General features: G+C 37.4%; 1 protein-coding gene across 41 annotated transcripts in view; it reads left to right on the top strand.

Annotated features, from left to right (window-relative positions):
* The window catches only part of CPLANE1 (ciliogenesis and planar polarity effector complex subunit 1), a 138,651-nt gene that overhangs the window by 30,897 nt on the left and 91,373 nt on the right, over positions 1 to 16,381 (top strand). For all 41 annotated transcript variants that reach the window (XR_012001297.1, XR_012001285.1, XR_012001286.1 and 38 more), the window contains 5 exons: positions 400 to 573; positions 5,727 to 5,955; positions 7,082 to 7,221; positions 11,653 to 11,870; positions 14,397 to 14,561. Coding sequence is in view for 21 of the 41 variants with exons in the window: in XM_072757077.1 (XP_072613178.1) it covers positions 400 to 573; positions 5,727 to 5,955; positions 7,082 to 7,221; positions 11,653 to 11,870; positions 14,397 to 14,561 (926 nt within the window). In the remaining 20 variants the exon portion in view is untranslated. The remainder of the gene's footprint in view (positions 1 to 399; positions 574 to 5,726; positions 5,956 to 7,081; positions 7,222 to 11,652; positions 11,871 to 14,396; positions 14,562 to 16,381) is intronic.

Consider the following 16,381-nt stretch of genomic DNA (forward strand, 5'->3'; position numbering starts at 1 on the left):
CATCGTTCCAGTGCTTTTCAGATTATTTTTGTAGTAAGCTCTGCCTCCTTTTATCGAAGAAAAAAAATTGGAAAGGGAAGGCAGAAGGGAAAATAATGAAATCTAAGCTTACAAGTGCATCATGGCTGGATTGTTTTCTATTTATCCCTCCGTGTTTTAAAATAAAACTGGCAACTTGAAGTCCTCAGTAGTTCCTAAGTGTATATGCTCATAATTACGGGCTAATTATTTTTGTTCAGTTGTCCTCAGGAAGCACAGATACTATTATAAATTAGCTTATATAGGTCATTGTCTCAGAAAAAAAATTTAATTACAATTTTCTTCTTGTATAATATTGGGAACTTACCACTTTTGATAGTTTGATCAGAATCTCCTTTGGTCGCTTGCTGTATTCCTTAGTTCCTGAGAAGCCTCCCTGTGAGTTTGGAAGGACTAGAAGGGTTCGTCCTGAGGCGGCAGTGAGGGTTATCCAGTCCATGGCCCGGTTCATGGCCGCCTATTTCACCAACCAGCCACTTTGCATTTTGCCACCTCATCATGTGAACGTTCTTCCTCCCCTTCATGTTGAAACAGGTTAGTAAGCAAATAATTTTCTCACTTTGTTTTTTCACATAGTATTTAAAATCAACTTAGACAGTGATCGTTATTCTATGGAAATACTGTTCTAACTTAGTGTGTGACTCATAGATTCCCAGTGACTGTAAATGAATAAAATCTGAAATAAGTAATTGCTTGGGTTTGTTTTTATTGAGTATGGATTCTTAATTACAAATTTTAGACAAAATGGTATTTTTTATAAAGTTTCCATTTTTAAAGTAAAAGGACTGTCGCCTTCATTTATATAAAAATGTGGAAATTTAATAAATTTTGAGCATGCTAATTTATTATTTTTTTTGGACGATTTGCTTTTATAATTCTCTTTGGATCATTTACTTTGCTCTATTTAATCATCTTATCAATGTCAGAATTTACCACAGATTAGCGCATAGAGAATTGCCCTGCCCTTATGGAGAGAAACATGTACACAGATGTCTATGATGTTCATTTTATTCCACTAATTTTATTAAGTGTCTGCTGTGTGCCAAGCAGCATTGTAGGTGCTGGAAATATATTAGCTTGCACCATATGAGATTAATAATATGAAGATATTTGTAGTTTTTTTGATGTATGAAATAAACTTATTCTGATTGCTATGAACAAAACAGATAAAATACCTGTTATTTTATGGAGTTTACATCTAATAGCTTGAAACAGAAAATTAAATAAGTGAATACATAAACAAAATATATCAAATGGTAATAGTTGATATGCAGAGGACTGAAATAGAGTAATACATTGTGACGGGTGGCTGTTGGAGATGGTGAATTGAGGGAAGTACTCTCTGAGTTGGGACGTGTAAGGTGAATTCTTAATGACAAGAAAGAGCCACCATGGACATATCAGGACTTAAACAGCATTCTAACCTGAGCTTGTGCAAAAGCCTCAGAACAAGAACAAACCTGATGCATTTGACAAACTGAAATGCAAATGTGGCTGGAGCATAGAAGATGATGTGAGATGAAGTCAGGGATAGAGGCCAGATGTTGTAAGCCAGGGGAAGGAATCTGCACTTTAAGTACAAGGGGCTTTCGCCGGAAGCAACATGAACTGGTAAATATGTACACATACGTTAGAATTATACAAGATGTAAGGTGATTAGCAGTTTCATAGAGGCAGCACCAAGTGTCCCTGCTTCCTTGGGAAGAAGAGTTGGTCATGACCTGATTATGGTTTCTTTTAGGGAGCTGGTCTGAACAAAAACAGCTTATTCCAGGCTCTGCCTGCTGTGCTGGCCTGTCCACCATGTTCTTGCCTACCATGTCCTAACTCAGATTCAGCTGGTGTTTCTGCCTTTTCACCCTACCAGCCTGTGCTCCTTTCACTCTTACGCTTTCCTCTAAGGCTCTCACATACATATTACTTATTTCCGTGTACATTTGATACTACATTTGACCCATGAATGACACAGGTTAGGCATGCCAACCCCCAGCACAGTCAAAAATTCACATAAAATTTTTGACTCCCCAAAACTGAACTGTCAATAACCTACTCTTGACCAGATGCCTTACCTGTTAGAGAAACAGCTAATATGTATTGTATATGTATTATATACTGTATTCTTAGAATAAAGTAAGCTAGAAAAAGAAAATGTTAAGAAAGAGGAGAAAATAAATTTATATTGTTGTACTGTATTTATCAAAAGAAATCTGTATATAAGGAGACCTGCCCAGTTCAAACCCATGTTGTTCAAGGGTCAGCTGTATTCATTATCATTACAATGGTTTTATATTTAAGCTCTCTTTTTTGTTACAGCCTAGGTATTTATCACTTGTGTTTTTTATTTTTGGTAGTGAAGTTTCTGACAATAAATCGTATTCTTAATCCACATTATTTTACTGAAGAGGAGAGGTGGTTACTCCATGTGGTTTTTAGAAAAACCTGAAAAAGCAAAGGTCAAATCCTGACTTCAAAAATTTGTCTCAGTTTCTTGCCTTTTCTATCCTACATTGTTTATAGGACTTGAGCTCTTTGCCATGATCTTTATCTTTTCAGATCACTTCATATACCTAGGGAAGATTGATCTTTATCACACGGTAGGAAGAAAGGTGATAGAATTATGGAGTTGTTTTTGGACATATTCATAAACATACGTAAAATAAAAGCTCAAATACGTGCCTTTTTAATCCTAGTGTAAATCTTCTCAACGAGAGGAGAGGCTAGGAAAGAAAGTTTTGTGATCTCTTTCTAAGCCTAAGACTCTGATTATTGAAAATTTAAATACCTGAAACTTGGTATATATCCTTAGGTTTCTTTAATTTCCTAATATCTTGAAAAAGGATATCCACAGGCCTGACTTAATACAGATTTCATGTTAATGTTTTAAATCAGAACTAATGGCAGAATGTATTGAGAATTGAGTTACTTATTTGGTGTGATGTTTGCTGTATAAAAGCAATAAAATGTTCGGAAGATCAAATCATTCAAGTTCTTGTAATAGTATGATAACTTGCTCATAGGAAATAAAAAAGTAGGAAAAATTTAGTCAATCTCTGGTCTCTGCCTATGCAGAATCAAACATTCGTGTGAATGACAATTTTTTTTGTTTGTTTCTATCCAAATGTGTTTGTCAGAAAGCTAAAGTGTGTTTGGTGTGGGCAGACTGTGTTGGTCACATGAGAAACTAATCGTTTCAAGGAATAGAAACCCATGTATCCCATTTGCCAGTTTTATTTTAAGGACGTGAGTGGGAATGTTAGCAATATGTATTTTTTGAAAAAAACTAGCAGTTCTGTCATTGTATTTCCAAGTTTCTTATTCCATTATTTTAATTAGAGAAAGATCTAGAAGGTTAAGGAGGATGGGACCCTTTGTATATATAATCCAAGGCTGAAATCTTGTCCACTTAGAGTTATTGAAAATTACTCTTTTCTACTTTCTTATAAACATTAATACATTGACTACCTAAAGGCTTGAGTTTTACCTCAAATTAGTTTTTTATTCCATGACACTTTGAGGAATACAAAGTCATATAAATGCATCTCTCCTCACCAAATTTCTAGTAGGAGAAATAGAGATTTATTTCAGAACAGCACACAGAAATAAATGGTACAGTGTGCCCCGGTATATTTAAGTGTGTATATATGTGTTTACACTATCTGACATAAAGTTTTCATTAAACTGTGTTTATATTTGTTTTATGTAATGTACTCAATGCTGTCTCTTCTCTTTCTGTATCCACCTGTTCTGTTTCATTTTTTTTTTTTTAAGATTTATGTATTTATTAATGAGAAACACACACAGAGAGACAGAGAGGCAGAGACACAGGCAGAGAGAGAAGCAGGCTCCATGCAGGGAGCCCGATGTGAGACTCGATCCTGGGTCTCCAGGATCAGGCCCTGGGCCAAAGGCGGTACTAAACTGCTGAGCCATCTGGGCTGCCCTCTGTTTCATTTTTTAAGAATGCTGGCATTTACTTCATGACCCCCTAATGAGGCATATTCTTCTTCAGTGTTTAAAAAAACTAGGGCAATCCCTCGATGGCTCAGCGGTTTAGCACCTGCCTGCGGCCCGGGGCGTGATCCTGGAGTCCCAGGATCGAGTCCACATTGGGCTCCCTGCATGGAGCCTGCTTCTCCCTCTGCCTGTGTCTCTGCCTCTATTTCTCTGTCTTTCATGAATAAATAAATAAAATCTTAAAAAAAAAAAAGAAACCCTATGTTAAGTATTTTTTAAACCATTTTTAAAAAAAATTTTTTAAATTTATTTATGATAGTCACAGAGAGAGAGAGAGAGGCAGAGACATAGGCAGAGGGAGAAGCAGGCTCCATGCACCGGGAGCCCGATGTGGGACTCGATCCCGGGTCTCCAGGATCACGCCCTGGGCCAAAGGCAAGCGCCAAACCACTGCGCCACCCAGGGATCCCCTAAACCATTTTTTTTAGAAAAAGATTTTATTTATTTATCATGAGAGACAGAGAGAGAGAAAGGCAGACACTGACAGAGGGAGAAGCAAGCTCCATACAGGGAGCCCGATGTGGGGCTCAATCCCAGGACTCTGGGATCATGCCCTGAGTCAAAGGCAGCCACAGAGCCGCTGAGCCACCCAGGCGTCCCTATTTTAGACCATTTTAATTTTTTTTAGAAAAAGATTCTATTTATTCATGAGAGACACACGGAGAGAGTTAGAGACATAGGTAGAGGGAGAAGCAGGCTTCATGCAAGGAGCTTGATGTGAGACTCAAACCTGGGAATCAGGGATCACACCCTGAGCCAAAGGCAGATGCTCAACCATTGAGCCACCTAGGCGTCCCTAAACCATTTTTTTTTTTTAAGATTTTATTTATTTATTCATGAGAAACAAACAGAGAGAGAGAGAAGCACAGACACAGTCAGAGGGAGAAGCAGGCTCCACGCAGGGAGCCCGACATGGGATTCGATCCCGGGTCTCCAGGATCACGCCCTGGGCTGAAAGCAGCGCTAAACCACTGAGCCACCCAGGCTGCCCCTCCCTAAACCATTTTTAAAAAAGATTTTATTTGGGGCACCTGGGTGACTCAGTGGTTTGAGCATCTGCCTTTGGCTCAGGTTGTGATCCTGGGGAACTGGGATCAAGTCCCACATCAGGCTCCCTGCAGGGAGACTGCTTCTCCCTCTGCCTGTGTGTCTACCTCTTTCTCTGTGTTTCTCATGAATAAATAAAATCTTTTTTTTTTTTAAGATTTCATTTATTTATTTGGGAGAGAGAGAGGAAGAGAGCATGAGTAAGGGGAGGGGGCAGAGGGAAAGGGAGAAAGAGAGGATAGGGGAGAAACAGACTCCCTGCTGATGGTAGAGCCCGCCGCGGGGCTTGATCCCAGGCCCCTAGATCATGACCTGAGCTGAAGTCAGATGTTTAACCAGTTGAGCCACCCAGGCACCCATATTTTAAACCATTGTGTGTGTATCTTCCTTGTTATTTTGTGTAGAAATACCTAAAATCCTAGTTAAAGAGGTTGGAGCACCTGGCTGGCACAGTCAGTGGAGCATGTGACTCTTAATCTCGAGGTTATAAATTTTAGCCCCACATTCGGTGTAAAGATTACTTAAAAATAAAATCTTAAAAAAGAAGAGAGACAGAGATGTGACTATATGAAGAGGCGTGAGTTCTAATAAATGTAATTGTACTCTCCATTTTGTTTTATGCCTAGAACAGTCCCTTCGACTCATTCCTCTGCAGCACTCTATGGTGGCCAGTGTCGTAAGAGATCAGAATCTTTCTGATGTGTGGACAGTTGAATATGCCTTTGAACTATTACTTATTGGTGGCCTCGTTCCAGAGGCCGTTTGGTTGGCACACAAACTTGGGGACTGGAAGACATCTGTTTCCATCGGTGTGGCCTTCCAACTATTCTGCAAACATCATAGCCATTTCATAAGGTATGTATTTTGAGACAAACTTAGGTTAAGAAATAGCAACATAGTGTCATCTATTTTTTCTTTCTCTCATTGCTGGCATTTCCACATTTTGTGGAATCCTTGTTCCAGCATTGTCCAATAACAGTTTTCAGTGTTGAAAATGTTCTGTTTATATGTGCTGTCAATATGATAGCTAGTAGTCACCTGTAGCTATTGAGCACTTGAAATGTGCCTAGTAAGACCGAGGAACTGAATTTTCAATCTAATTTAAATTTAAATAGCTAAATGCAGTTAGTGGCTACTGTCTTGGACAGGTCAGCAACTTTCCTGTGTTAAAATTTTTATTTAAAAGAAAAGTTTTGTATTTAGCACATTTGTTAATAATGGCCTCAAAGGGCTTTTAGTCAGTGGGAGTTTGTGTTAAGTAGGTTTTGGATTTCATGCTAATCAAGCTAGTTATCTGTATTTTACCTCTTTTGAATATTATGGTATTGCTGTATCTTTGATATTTTTCAGTTCAAATTCAACATATATTTATTTATTAAGTAACCTCTCTGTACTAAGCTCTATGCCAGGTATCTTTGTGGATATAAACTTAAATGACACATAGTCTCCATGTTTAAGATTTTATAGTTTAATAGAGAAATTAGGACAAAACATTATCACAATTTAGGTAGTATGGCAAGAAAAGTACTGGTTCTCCAGTGGAGAGAGCAATAGTATGAAGCAGGCATAGGACAGGAAATACTTTATGTGGGAGATATCATTTGAGATGGGCATTGGAGAGAAGACAGGATCTCTACAAATGGAGTAGCTATAGTGAGAGAACATTCCAAACATGAGCAAAGGTTATGGCAAAAGAGAAGATTGGTTCAGTTTGGATAGAGTAGACTGTAGGGTAGTAATGGGAAATAATGATGGGAAGATATATTAGTATCATAATTGTGGAGAGCCTTAAAAATCTCCTTAATGCAATGCTTCTTCAGTTATTTCTTTTTTTCTCTCCAGTTATTTCTTTTTTAAAAAGAGGATAAATAAAAAGTGAATTTCACTGTTTCCTAAAATTTCATGTTTAGTTCTTAGTGTATTAATATTTCATTTTTTTTCAAAATTTGGAATCATTTCACTTAACTTGATGTGATTTCAGGACCAAGAAAATTAGTCTGAATTTACCAATAAATATGACTCCAGCACAGATTTTCCAGGAAAAGCTGCAGTGTTTTTTAGGTCGGGCAGCCTCATTGGAAGCAAAAAATGAAATGGGCTCAAAATACAAACAATTTACAGGTATGTTACCCACATATAGTCTGACAGTGTAACAGCTTAATTATATAGACTTTATGATATTATTAAAAACTTGTTAATACCCACAGTTATATTAAACTTTGAAGTAAGCTTATCAAAGATTAAAGTTTGCTATTTATTCTTAATCACGGGAGCATCCAAAACTTATTCCAGCTTAAAAAATTACAGTAACTGGGCAGCCCCGGTGGCGCAGTGGTTTCGCACCGCCTGCAGCCCAGGGCGTGATCCTGGAGACCCTGGATCGAGTCCCACGTCGGACTCTCTGCATGGGGCCTGCTTCTCCCTCTGCCTGTGTCTCTGCCTCTCTCTCTCTGTGTCTCTATGAATAAATAAATAAAAATCTTTAAAAAAAATTACAGTAACTGAATAATACTCTGATTTTCTGTACATATCTTTTTACTAGTTGTATTTTGCTACATTTGGATTATTTTCTTTTGTAGTCATAGTCATAGAATCTCGTACACAGGAGGGTACTTAAAAGTATTTAGTTCTCTTGCCAAGTACATAAATTACAGAGTCGGTTTTGTTTTTAGTTTGAAAAGTTCAGAGTGGGGCAGCCTGGGTGGCTCGGCGGTTTAGTGCCGCTTTCAGTCCAGGGCATAATCAGATTGAGTCCCATGTCAGGCTCCCTGCATGGAGCCTGCTTCTCCTTCTGCCTGTGTCTCTGCCTCTCTCTCTGTCTCTGTCGCTGTCTCTATGAATAAATAAATAAAATCTTAAAAAAAAAAAGTTCAGAGTGGTGTTACAAAATTAAAAATAATGTAATATCACATATATTACATAGATTTACCCAGGAGCCCTTAAAATTTGTTTGTGATATAGATGGAGAAATTTAGATGAAGAGTAATGAAGTCAGGTATTTAAAGTTGAATTTTTTTTTTTTAATTATTCATTCATGAGAGACACACAGAGAGAGAGGCAGAGACACAGGCAGAAGGAGAAGCAGGCTCCATGCAGGGAGCCCGATGTGAGACTCGATCCTGGGTCTCCAGGATCACGCCCTGGGCCAAAGGCAGATGCTCAACTGCTGAGCCACCCGGGCGCCCTAAAGTTGTATGTTTAATGACACCTGTGGGACCCTGTAGTTTTATTAGTGCATGCCTCCATTAAGCAGTGAGACTTCAAACTCTTAGAACTTATTTCTCTTTCCAGAAAGAACTCCTAATACTTGGAAATCTGACTAAAAACTTTTCTTTGATACTTTTCTATCAATATTTTTTAAACTTACTTTTTAAGTTTTTATTTATTTTTAAATTTTTTTTTTTATTTGTGATAGTCACAGAGAGAGAGAGAGAGAGAGGCAGAGACACAGGCAGAGGGAGAAGCAGGCTCCATGCACCGGGAGCCCGACGTGGGATTCGATCCCGGTCTCCAGGATCGCGCCCTGGGCCAAAGGCAGGCGCCAAACCGCTGCGCCACCCAGGGATCCCCAGTTTTTATTTATTTTTAAACATTTTATTTATTTGACACAGAGAGAGAGCAAGAGAACAGCAGAGGGAGAGGGAGAAGCAGGCTCCCCACTGAACAGGGAGCCTAATGTGGGGCTCGATCTCAGGACCTTAGGATCGTGAAGGTAGATGCGCAACTGACTGAGCAACCCAGGCACCCCTGTCAATATTTTTTTAAATAGATGAAAGATATGTAACTACATGAAAGTTGGTTTTGAAAAAAAAGACAAAGTCCTAGTCTGAACTTACAGTTTTGACAATATGTTGTTTTAAATAATCTGCAAAACTTTCCCACAGTAAATATATAAATAAAATGTGTTTCTAGATAAAATATAAAACATAAACATAAAAATACACATTTTAAGGGTAATAAATAGAGAAAGTGGGGGAAATTTCCAGGAGTCAGAAACAAAGAGGAAATAAAAACTCAGTGGATTCCATGCCTAAGGTATTTACCTAAATATAATAAAAACATAGAACCACCCAAAGACCTGTATACAAATTTCATGGCAGCTTTTTTCATAATAGTCAAAAACTTGAAACAACTCTAATGCTCATCAACTGGTGGATGGATAAACCAATTTCAGTTATCTGTACAATTGAATAATAATGAAGAGAGGTAAACTACTGATAACATGCAACAAAATAGATGAATTGCAGAACCATTGTGCAGAATGAAAGAAGTCGGAAAGATTACATATTGTTTGATTCCATTTATGTGCCATGTTATTAAAAAGTAACACCATAAGGGGGGCACCTAGGTGGCTCAGTTGATTATCAGACTCATGGGTTGTAGAATTGAGCCCCATGTCAGTTCCACACGGGGAATCTGCATGAAGGATTCTTTCCATCTGCTTCTCTCCCCTTCACACTCTCCCTCTGCTTCCCCCTCTCTCAAATAAATATATAAATCTTAAAAAAAAAAAAAAACACTATAAGGACAGGAAACAGATCAGTGGTTGCCAATAGAAAGGTATAAGACAACTTTTTTGAGGTGATGGCGTTCTTACAGGGCTGTATAGATTTGCCAAAACTCATTGCACTATATACTTAAGAAGGATGAATTTTAGTATATGTAAATTATACCTTATAAACTGATTTAAAAACAAACTCAGCAGATGGTTAGTGAAGTAGAAAATGAATTTGAACTATAGGTAAATACATATATATATTTATATATACTTTATATTTATATATATTCTAGGTAAATATGTATATATATATACACACACACACACACACAGAAAGATAAAAATAGATACAAAATAGATAAAAAGAGTTGGAATATATAAAAGAAGAAAATATGAAAGAGGTCAGGTTTTATAGAGTACAGAATAGGAGGCCATAACATTTGTGTAATAGGAATTCCAATACCAGATTGTGGCTAATAGCTATCTCTGGTGAGAGTTAGTAGAATATGAATGGTACAATAAGAAATTTCTGCTGTATCGGTAACATTAAAAAAAATTAACAATATACCAACAATGTTAATATCAGACAAGGATGAAAAGTTGATACATGAGTGTTTTCATATTATATTCTGTATGTTAAAGGATGCTTTAATATAAAACCCCCTAAATCTCCAGTTCTATCACCTGCATCTCCTTGCATTTTACCTCTGGGACATGTCCACATATATACTGATATTTATATAGTTGAATCCAGATAGTAGGACTATTTTGTTTGGTTTTTCTTTAGCTGTATGACATGTCATTTTTACTAACCTTTATTTAAAAAATACTATGGTGGGGGCACCTGGATGGCTCAGTTGGCTAAGTGTATGACTAGATTTCATCTCAGGGTTGTGAGATCCAGCCCGGCATTGGGCTCCGAGCTGGGCATGGAGCATGCCTAAGAGTCTCTCCCTTCTCCCTTTGCCTCCCCCTCACTCATGTGCATGCTCGTATGCATGCATTCTCTTAAAAAAAAAAAAAGTACTGGGTACCTGGGTGCTTAGTGGTTGAGCATCTCTGCCTTTGGCTCAGGTTGTGATCCTGGGGTCCTGGGATTGAGTCCTGCATCAGGCTCCCTGTAGGGAGCCTGCTTCTCCCTCTGCCTATGTTTCTGCTTCTCTCTGTAGGTTTCTCATGAGTAAATAAATAAAATCTTTAAAAAAAAAAAATACTATGGTGGACTAATAAAAAGAAAAAAATTACTTTCCCACTGCCTTCATTCACATAAGGTGGTATATTATTTACGTGTCTTTCTTGACATTTTTTCCTATTATTTTTTCATGTATTATTTTTTTTGTTTTGTTTTTTCATGTATTATTTTTTGACGCAGGCCTTATTCCAAGTATATATATATATTTTTTTTTTTTTTAAATTTTTTATTTATTTATGATGTCACACACAGAAAAAGGCAGAGACACAGGCAGAGGGAGAAGCAGGCTCCATGCACGGGGAGCCTGATGTGGGACTCGATCCCGGGTCTCCAGGATCGTGCCCTGAGCCAAAGGCAGGCACCAAACTGCTGCGCCACCCAGGGATCCCTCCAAGTATATTTTTGTTATATAGTTGACATTACACTATCTTATGTAATTTTGGAAAAGGTCTTATGCTCTAATTGCCTATAATCTTAAAGTAGCAGAAGAGGGTTGCCTGAGTGGCTCAGTCGGTTAAGCATCTGACTCTAGATTTTGGCTCAGGTCATGATCTCAAGGTTGTGAGCTCGAGCCCTGCATTGGGTTCTGCTCTGGGTATGGAGCCTGCTTAAGATATTCTCTCTCCCTTTCCTCCTGCCCCGTCTTCTGCACCCACCCCTCCATATTCCCATGCATTTTCTCTCTCTAAAAAAAAGAAAAGTAGCAGAATAGTTATTAAATTTTCCCTAGAAATTGGCCTGTTTTGCATGTCATCCAATATGTTTGTTTTTGATGATTGGCTTTTTCAAATAGAAGATTTTACACTACAGAAAAGGATCAGCATAATATAAACTTTAATTTACCTGATTTTGTGTTTGGTAGATCCCATTGAAGAAGAAGATGTAAATCTGCTATTTGGTTCAGTGCAAGAAGTATTGAAAGCAGCAGTTATGGCCGATGCAGATGTTCTATCAGAGACATTTCAGCTCCTGGTCACCTCTGCCAAGGACTTCAGTAAGAGACTGTGGGGCTTGGTGCCAGTCGGCTTGTACCTACCAGCTCCTCCATTATATTGTCCTCAGCCAGCTATTCTTAGTGAAGTAAGCTTAATGTTTAATATTTTAATTAATTTAAACTTGATTTTGTACGAATTTTAAGATAATCAACTTAATGATAATAATCAAGTTAAGAATGAAAGCCCTAAAGACAAACTTCCAAATCCCAGCTTTGCTGTTTAATAGTTGTATCATCTTAGGCAATGCACTGACCTGTTTAAGTTTCCTTATCTGAGAAATGTAGATGATGATAGTACCTGTAATAGCATTATTGTGAGGATTAAATGAGATAGCCTGTAATAGATTTTACCTCAGGGCCGAGGACACATGTAAGCACTCAATCAATGTTAAAATTATGGCACTAATAAAATCAAGAGAGAGTACTCTATGTCCAGATTTTTAAAAAATAGACATTTGTTTAGGGTAGCAAAAATGAATATCAGAATTTAGAAGCCATACATTATTTCAGTCTTTTATTCACCTCATTGTCTTTGCCTCTTTTCTTTTTTTTTTTTTTTTTAAGATTTTATTTATTTATTCATGAGAGAGACAAAGAGAGAGGCAGGGACATAGGCAGAGGGAGAAGCAAGCTCCCTCTGGGGAGCCTGATGCGGGACTTGATCCCTGGACCTGGGGTCATGACCTAAGCCAGACGCTCAACCACTAAGCCACCCAGGTGCCCTGTCTTTGCCTCTTTTGAAATACTTTTTTTTTTTTAATTTGATACATCATTTTTTTCTCCTTCACTATTCAGTTGATAGTTCTGCCATAAAGAGCAGTACAGTGTTCCTCTCAGGAACTTCTCTGCTCTCATAACATTATGTTAGCTGCTTTAAGAGTTAAAGCATTAATGCAAATTATTTACACTTAAATTATTTTAATATTTGATTAATATTTTTTACTTCAGTAATTTTATTTTTATTAATTTATTTATTTTAAAGATTTTATTTATTCACGAGAGACAGAGAGAGAGAGAGGCAGAGACACAGGCAGAGAAAGGAGAAACAGGCTCCGTGCAGAGAGCCTGATGTGGACTTGATCCCAGGATTCTGGGATCACGCTGAGTCAAAGGCAGATGCTCAACCACCGAGCCACCCAGGCGCCCCTTGATTAATATTTTGAAGTGATTCTGGTATTGTTTTTTTTACTACTTAATGTTTTAGTATTAGTAACTTCTATCTGTATTTGGTTTTTTCTTTTTTTGTGTGTGAGTTTTTTTTATATTCTTATTATATTTAAGATTATGTTTCAATGGGTTAAAAATATTTTATTGATATTTCAAATGTAATATGTTATACATGGGAGGAATAAATAGTCCATTGTATTTCTCAGTGATTCATTTTTTCTGTCACATTTGAGTCTTCAGTGTATTGGTTTAGAAATAAGAACCAGCATTTAAGGCATTTTTTGGAATATACTGTGCTGATACTAGTTTGAGTGGTTACGATCCTTAGTAGTGATTCATTTTACTATTTTTTATTAAAATTAGAATCCTTTGGGTTGGAAATAATAGAAAACTTGATCCAAATTGGTTGGCATAATTAAGAAGCCTAGTAGCAGGATAGCTTTCTGGCTCAGTTATGTTAGCATAGGTTTGAGCTCTTCCTCTCTAGTTTATTTTTTAACGTGTTAGCTTCAGCTTAAGGCTGGCTGTCTTTGTGGGAGCAGGGTGGTCTAAGGATACCTTGTCCATATCTAGAGGGAGAAGGAAGGGGAGAAAGAAAAACAGAAGTATTTTTCACCAGGATTCCAAGTAAGGGTATGGAGATTCACTCTTGGCCCAGGAGAATGGAAGGTTCTGTTTGGCAGTCCATTCCCTGGAAGCTGGGGATGTAGGATCAGCTCTCATTAAATCATCTAGGCAATGTCAGGGAGGGGCAGATACTCAATTAAAAATTGAAGGCAATGAAGAAGTGGTAATAGTAGGATGATGGGGAAGCAAATATTTATAATACATTATCTCATTCTCTGAGAAATTAATTTTTGGCTTATTGACTTGATAGTATTTATTCAACAAATATTTATTGGATCCTATTTCATGTTGGACATTATTCCATGCACTGTGATAATACAAAGATAGATGACAAGGTCTTTGCTCTTGAGTAGATCTCAATATAATGGGAAACATAAATCAGTACAGAACAAATTAGTAAAAACTCTCATGGAAGTCTAAGCAAAGTGTCATAGTCACACAGAACAGGAGGGCTTCACAGAGGGTGACATTGAAATATAAAGATTTTTCCAGGCAGAGGAAGGGAAATGACGTTCTTGAAAGGAGCCTTCTATGTAACATTCTACCAATGCAGTCAGGCAGGAGTGGTGGGCTTTAACTGTTATAGGGGAAGACTTGGGTTTAGGGTCAGTTTAGCCCTTTACATTGTTTGAGATGAGAGAAGTATTTCCTTGACACTAGAAATAGCTATAGTTGAAATCTCTGACGCCATCCCTCAAAATTTCTTTTATAAATCTCCAAGAAAATTTTAGTTTGAGAAACACTTTATTTGTTTTCACCTCAACCCTCAAAATTTTCATATTACTAGCTACTAAAATCAGTTGTTTTGTTTTCTTCAGGAAGATGGCGATGATCTTGTTTTAAAAGCTGAGAAAGAAAACCGCCAAAAGGTGTCTGGAATCCTTCAACGTATCCTCTTGCTTTTCCGGGCAGCCCGGTGTTCTTTTCCTGTGGCACAGTGGTACATATTGCAGTTGAGATGGGCGAGAAAAGTCATGCAGAAGGTGTGGAAATGTCTTAGTCACTCATGTGCTATGTTAAACTATTTAAATATATTAATACTTATTAATATTTATAAATACTGACATTTTCCTAAAAAATCCTACCCTATAAATCCATAGATTTCAGGTTTGTTTATAATAAGCAACCTAATCAGTCTAGTTCTTCTGGTCTGCTGAAAGAGGACACTGTACTGAGTCTCTTTGTTAGTCCCATTCTGTCTGGCACTATAAAGCATAACATAATTAATTCCAGGTAATTTTAGTTACTTTTTTTTCTTTTTCCCACCATTATTGAAGATGTAAAGTCAATTCAGGGATTTCCCCCCACTTCATCCTGAGGTATTATCTGTGTTCTATGGGGGCTGATGTGGGGTCATACTCTGGGATGTTAGAGTTAGTTCTTGGCTGTGTGTTTCCTTTCAGTAATCTCTACCAGTTGGAGTCTCCCCCTTGCTATCTTCTAAGATGTGTGATTCAGTTGAGTCTGGAGCTGTCATCCCCTTCTGCACTGACTTCACCTGAGTTGTAATTGGATCCTTATCTGATCTGTAGCCAAATGGGACATCTGCTCATGTTCCTTATCCAGCTGCAAGTTCTTTGTAGGCCTGTTGTCTGTGTCTCTGAAATGTGGAAATAAGTATTATTAGTCCTAAATACCTTTAATTTGGCCCTTGGTTATATTTAAATGTTTTCTTTTGTTTTTGTTTTTTTGTTTGTTTGTTTTTGTTTTTAAATAAGCTCTATGCCCCTTGTGAGCCCAGTACAGAGCTTAAACTCATGACCCTGAGATCAAGACCTAAGCTGAGATCAAGAGTTGAATGCTTAACCAACTGAGCCACCCAGGTGGCCCAGTCCTTGGTTATATTTAAAACAAGAATCTACAACTTTTCTTAGTAGGAACCTTTAGAGAGACTTTGAGAAATTACCAAATTGTTTTTAAAAATTAGGCTTTTTAAAAGAAAGGTTTGTAAAATTTGCATACAGCTACCATAAAGATATAACATGAAACTATACCCATTCTGTATCTTGTCATCCCAAAATTGTTTTTAAAGTATGTCTAGTAAGAAGGGCAAAGAGTTTTCCTCTCTTATTGAAAGATTGGTTTTAATAGTTTCAAGATCTAAAAAAAAAAAAAATAGTTTCAAGATCTATTGAGTCTGTTTATTACAGGAAACTTCATTTTATTTTATTATTTATTTATTTATTTAAAAATTTAATTATTTATTCATGAGAGACACACAGAGAGAGGCAAAAACATAGGCAGAGAGAGAAGCAGGCTCCACGCAGGAAGCCCCATGCGGGACTCGATCCTGGGACTGCAGGATCAGGCCCTGGGCCAAAGGCAGACACTCAACCGCTCAGCCACCCAGGTGTCCCGGAAACTTCATTTTAAAAATTGGTTAAGTAAACAGTTTTCTACAATAAAGTTGGAAATGAGATTTGCATTGCAGTTTGATCTTATGTACAAATCCTAGCAGTAATCTCACTTAATCTAGCTTTAATTAACTCAGCTAGCCATAAGACTGTGTTAAGACTTTAGCAACACAGCTGAAGACATGCCTCCTAGGATGAACAGACCAGAGCTTTTGTGTGTATACTCATTGGCACTGTAATTGTCCAGTGCCCCATGTGACTTGCGGCTTATCTTTAAGGCTGTTGTCAATCCCTGGGCTATATACAGAGGTGACCCACAGATTCCCTCTAATTCAGTATTCCTCAAATTTATCTGATAGTTTTATTGATAACCCATGAATTTATTGAATTTGGGAGAGGTACCAAAAATGTGGAGATCCATTCTTAGAGAAATATGTATAATTCATAAG

Source organism: Vulpes vulpes, chromosome 4, assembly GCF_048418805.1.
Source record: "Vulpes vulpes isolate BD-2025 chromosome 4, VulVul3, whole genome shotgun sequence".
Taxonomy (NCBI): domain Eukaryota; kingdom Metazoa; phylum Chordata; class Mammalia; order Carnivora; family Canidae; genus Vulpes; species Vulpes vulpes.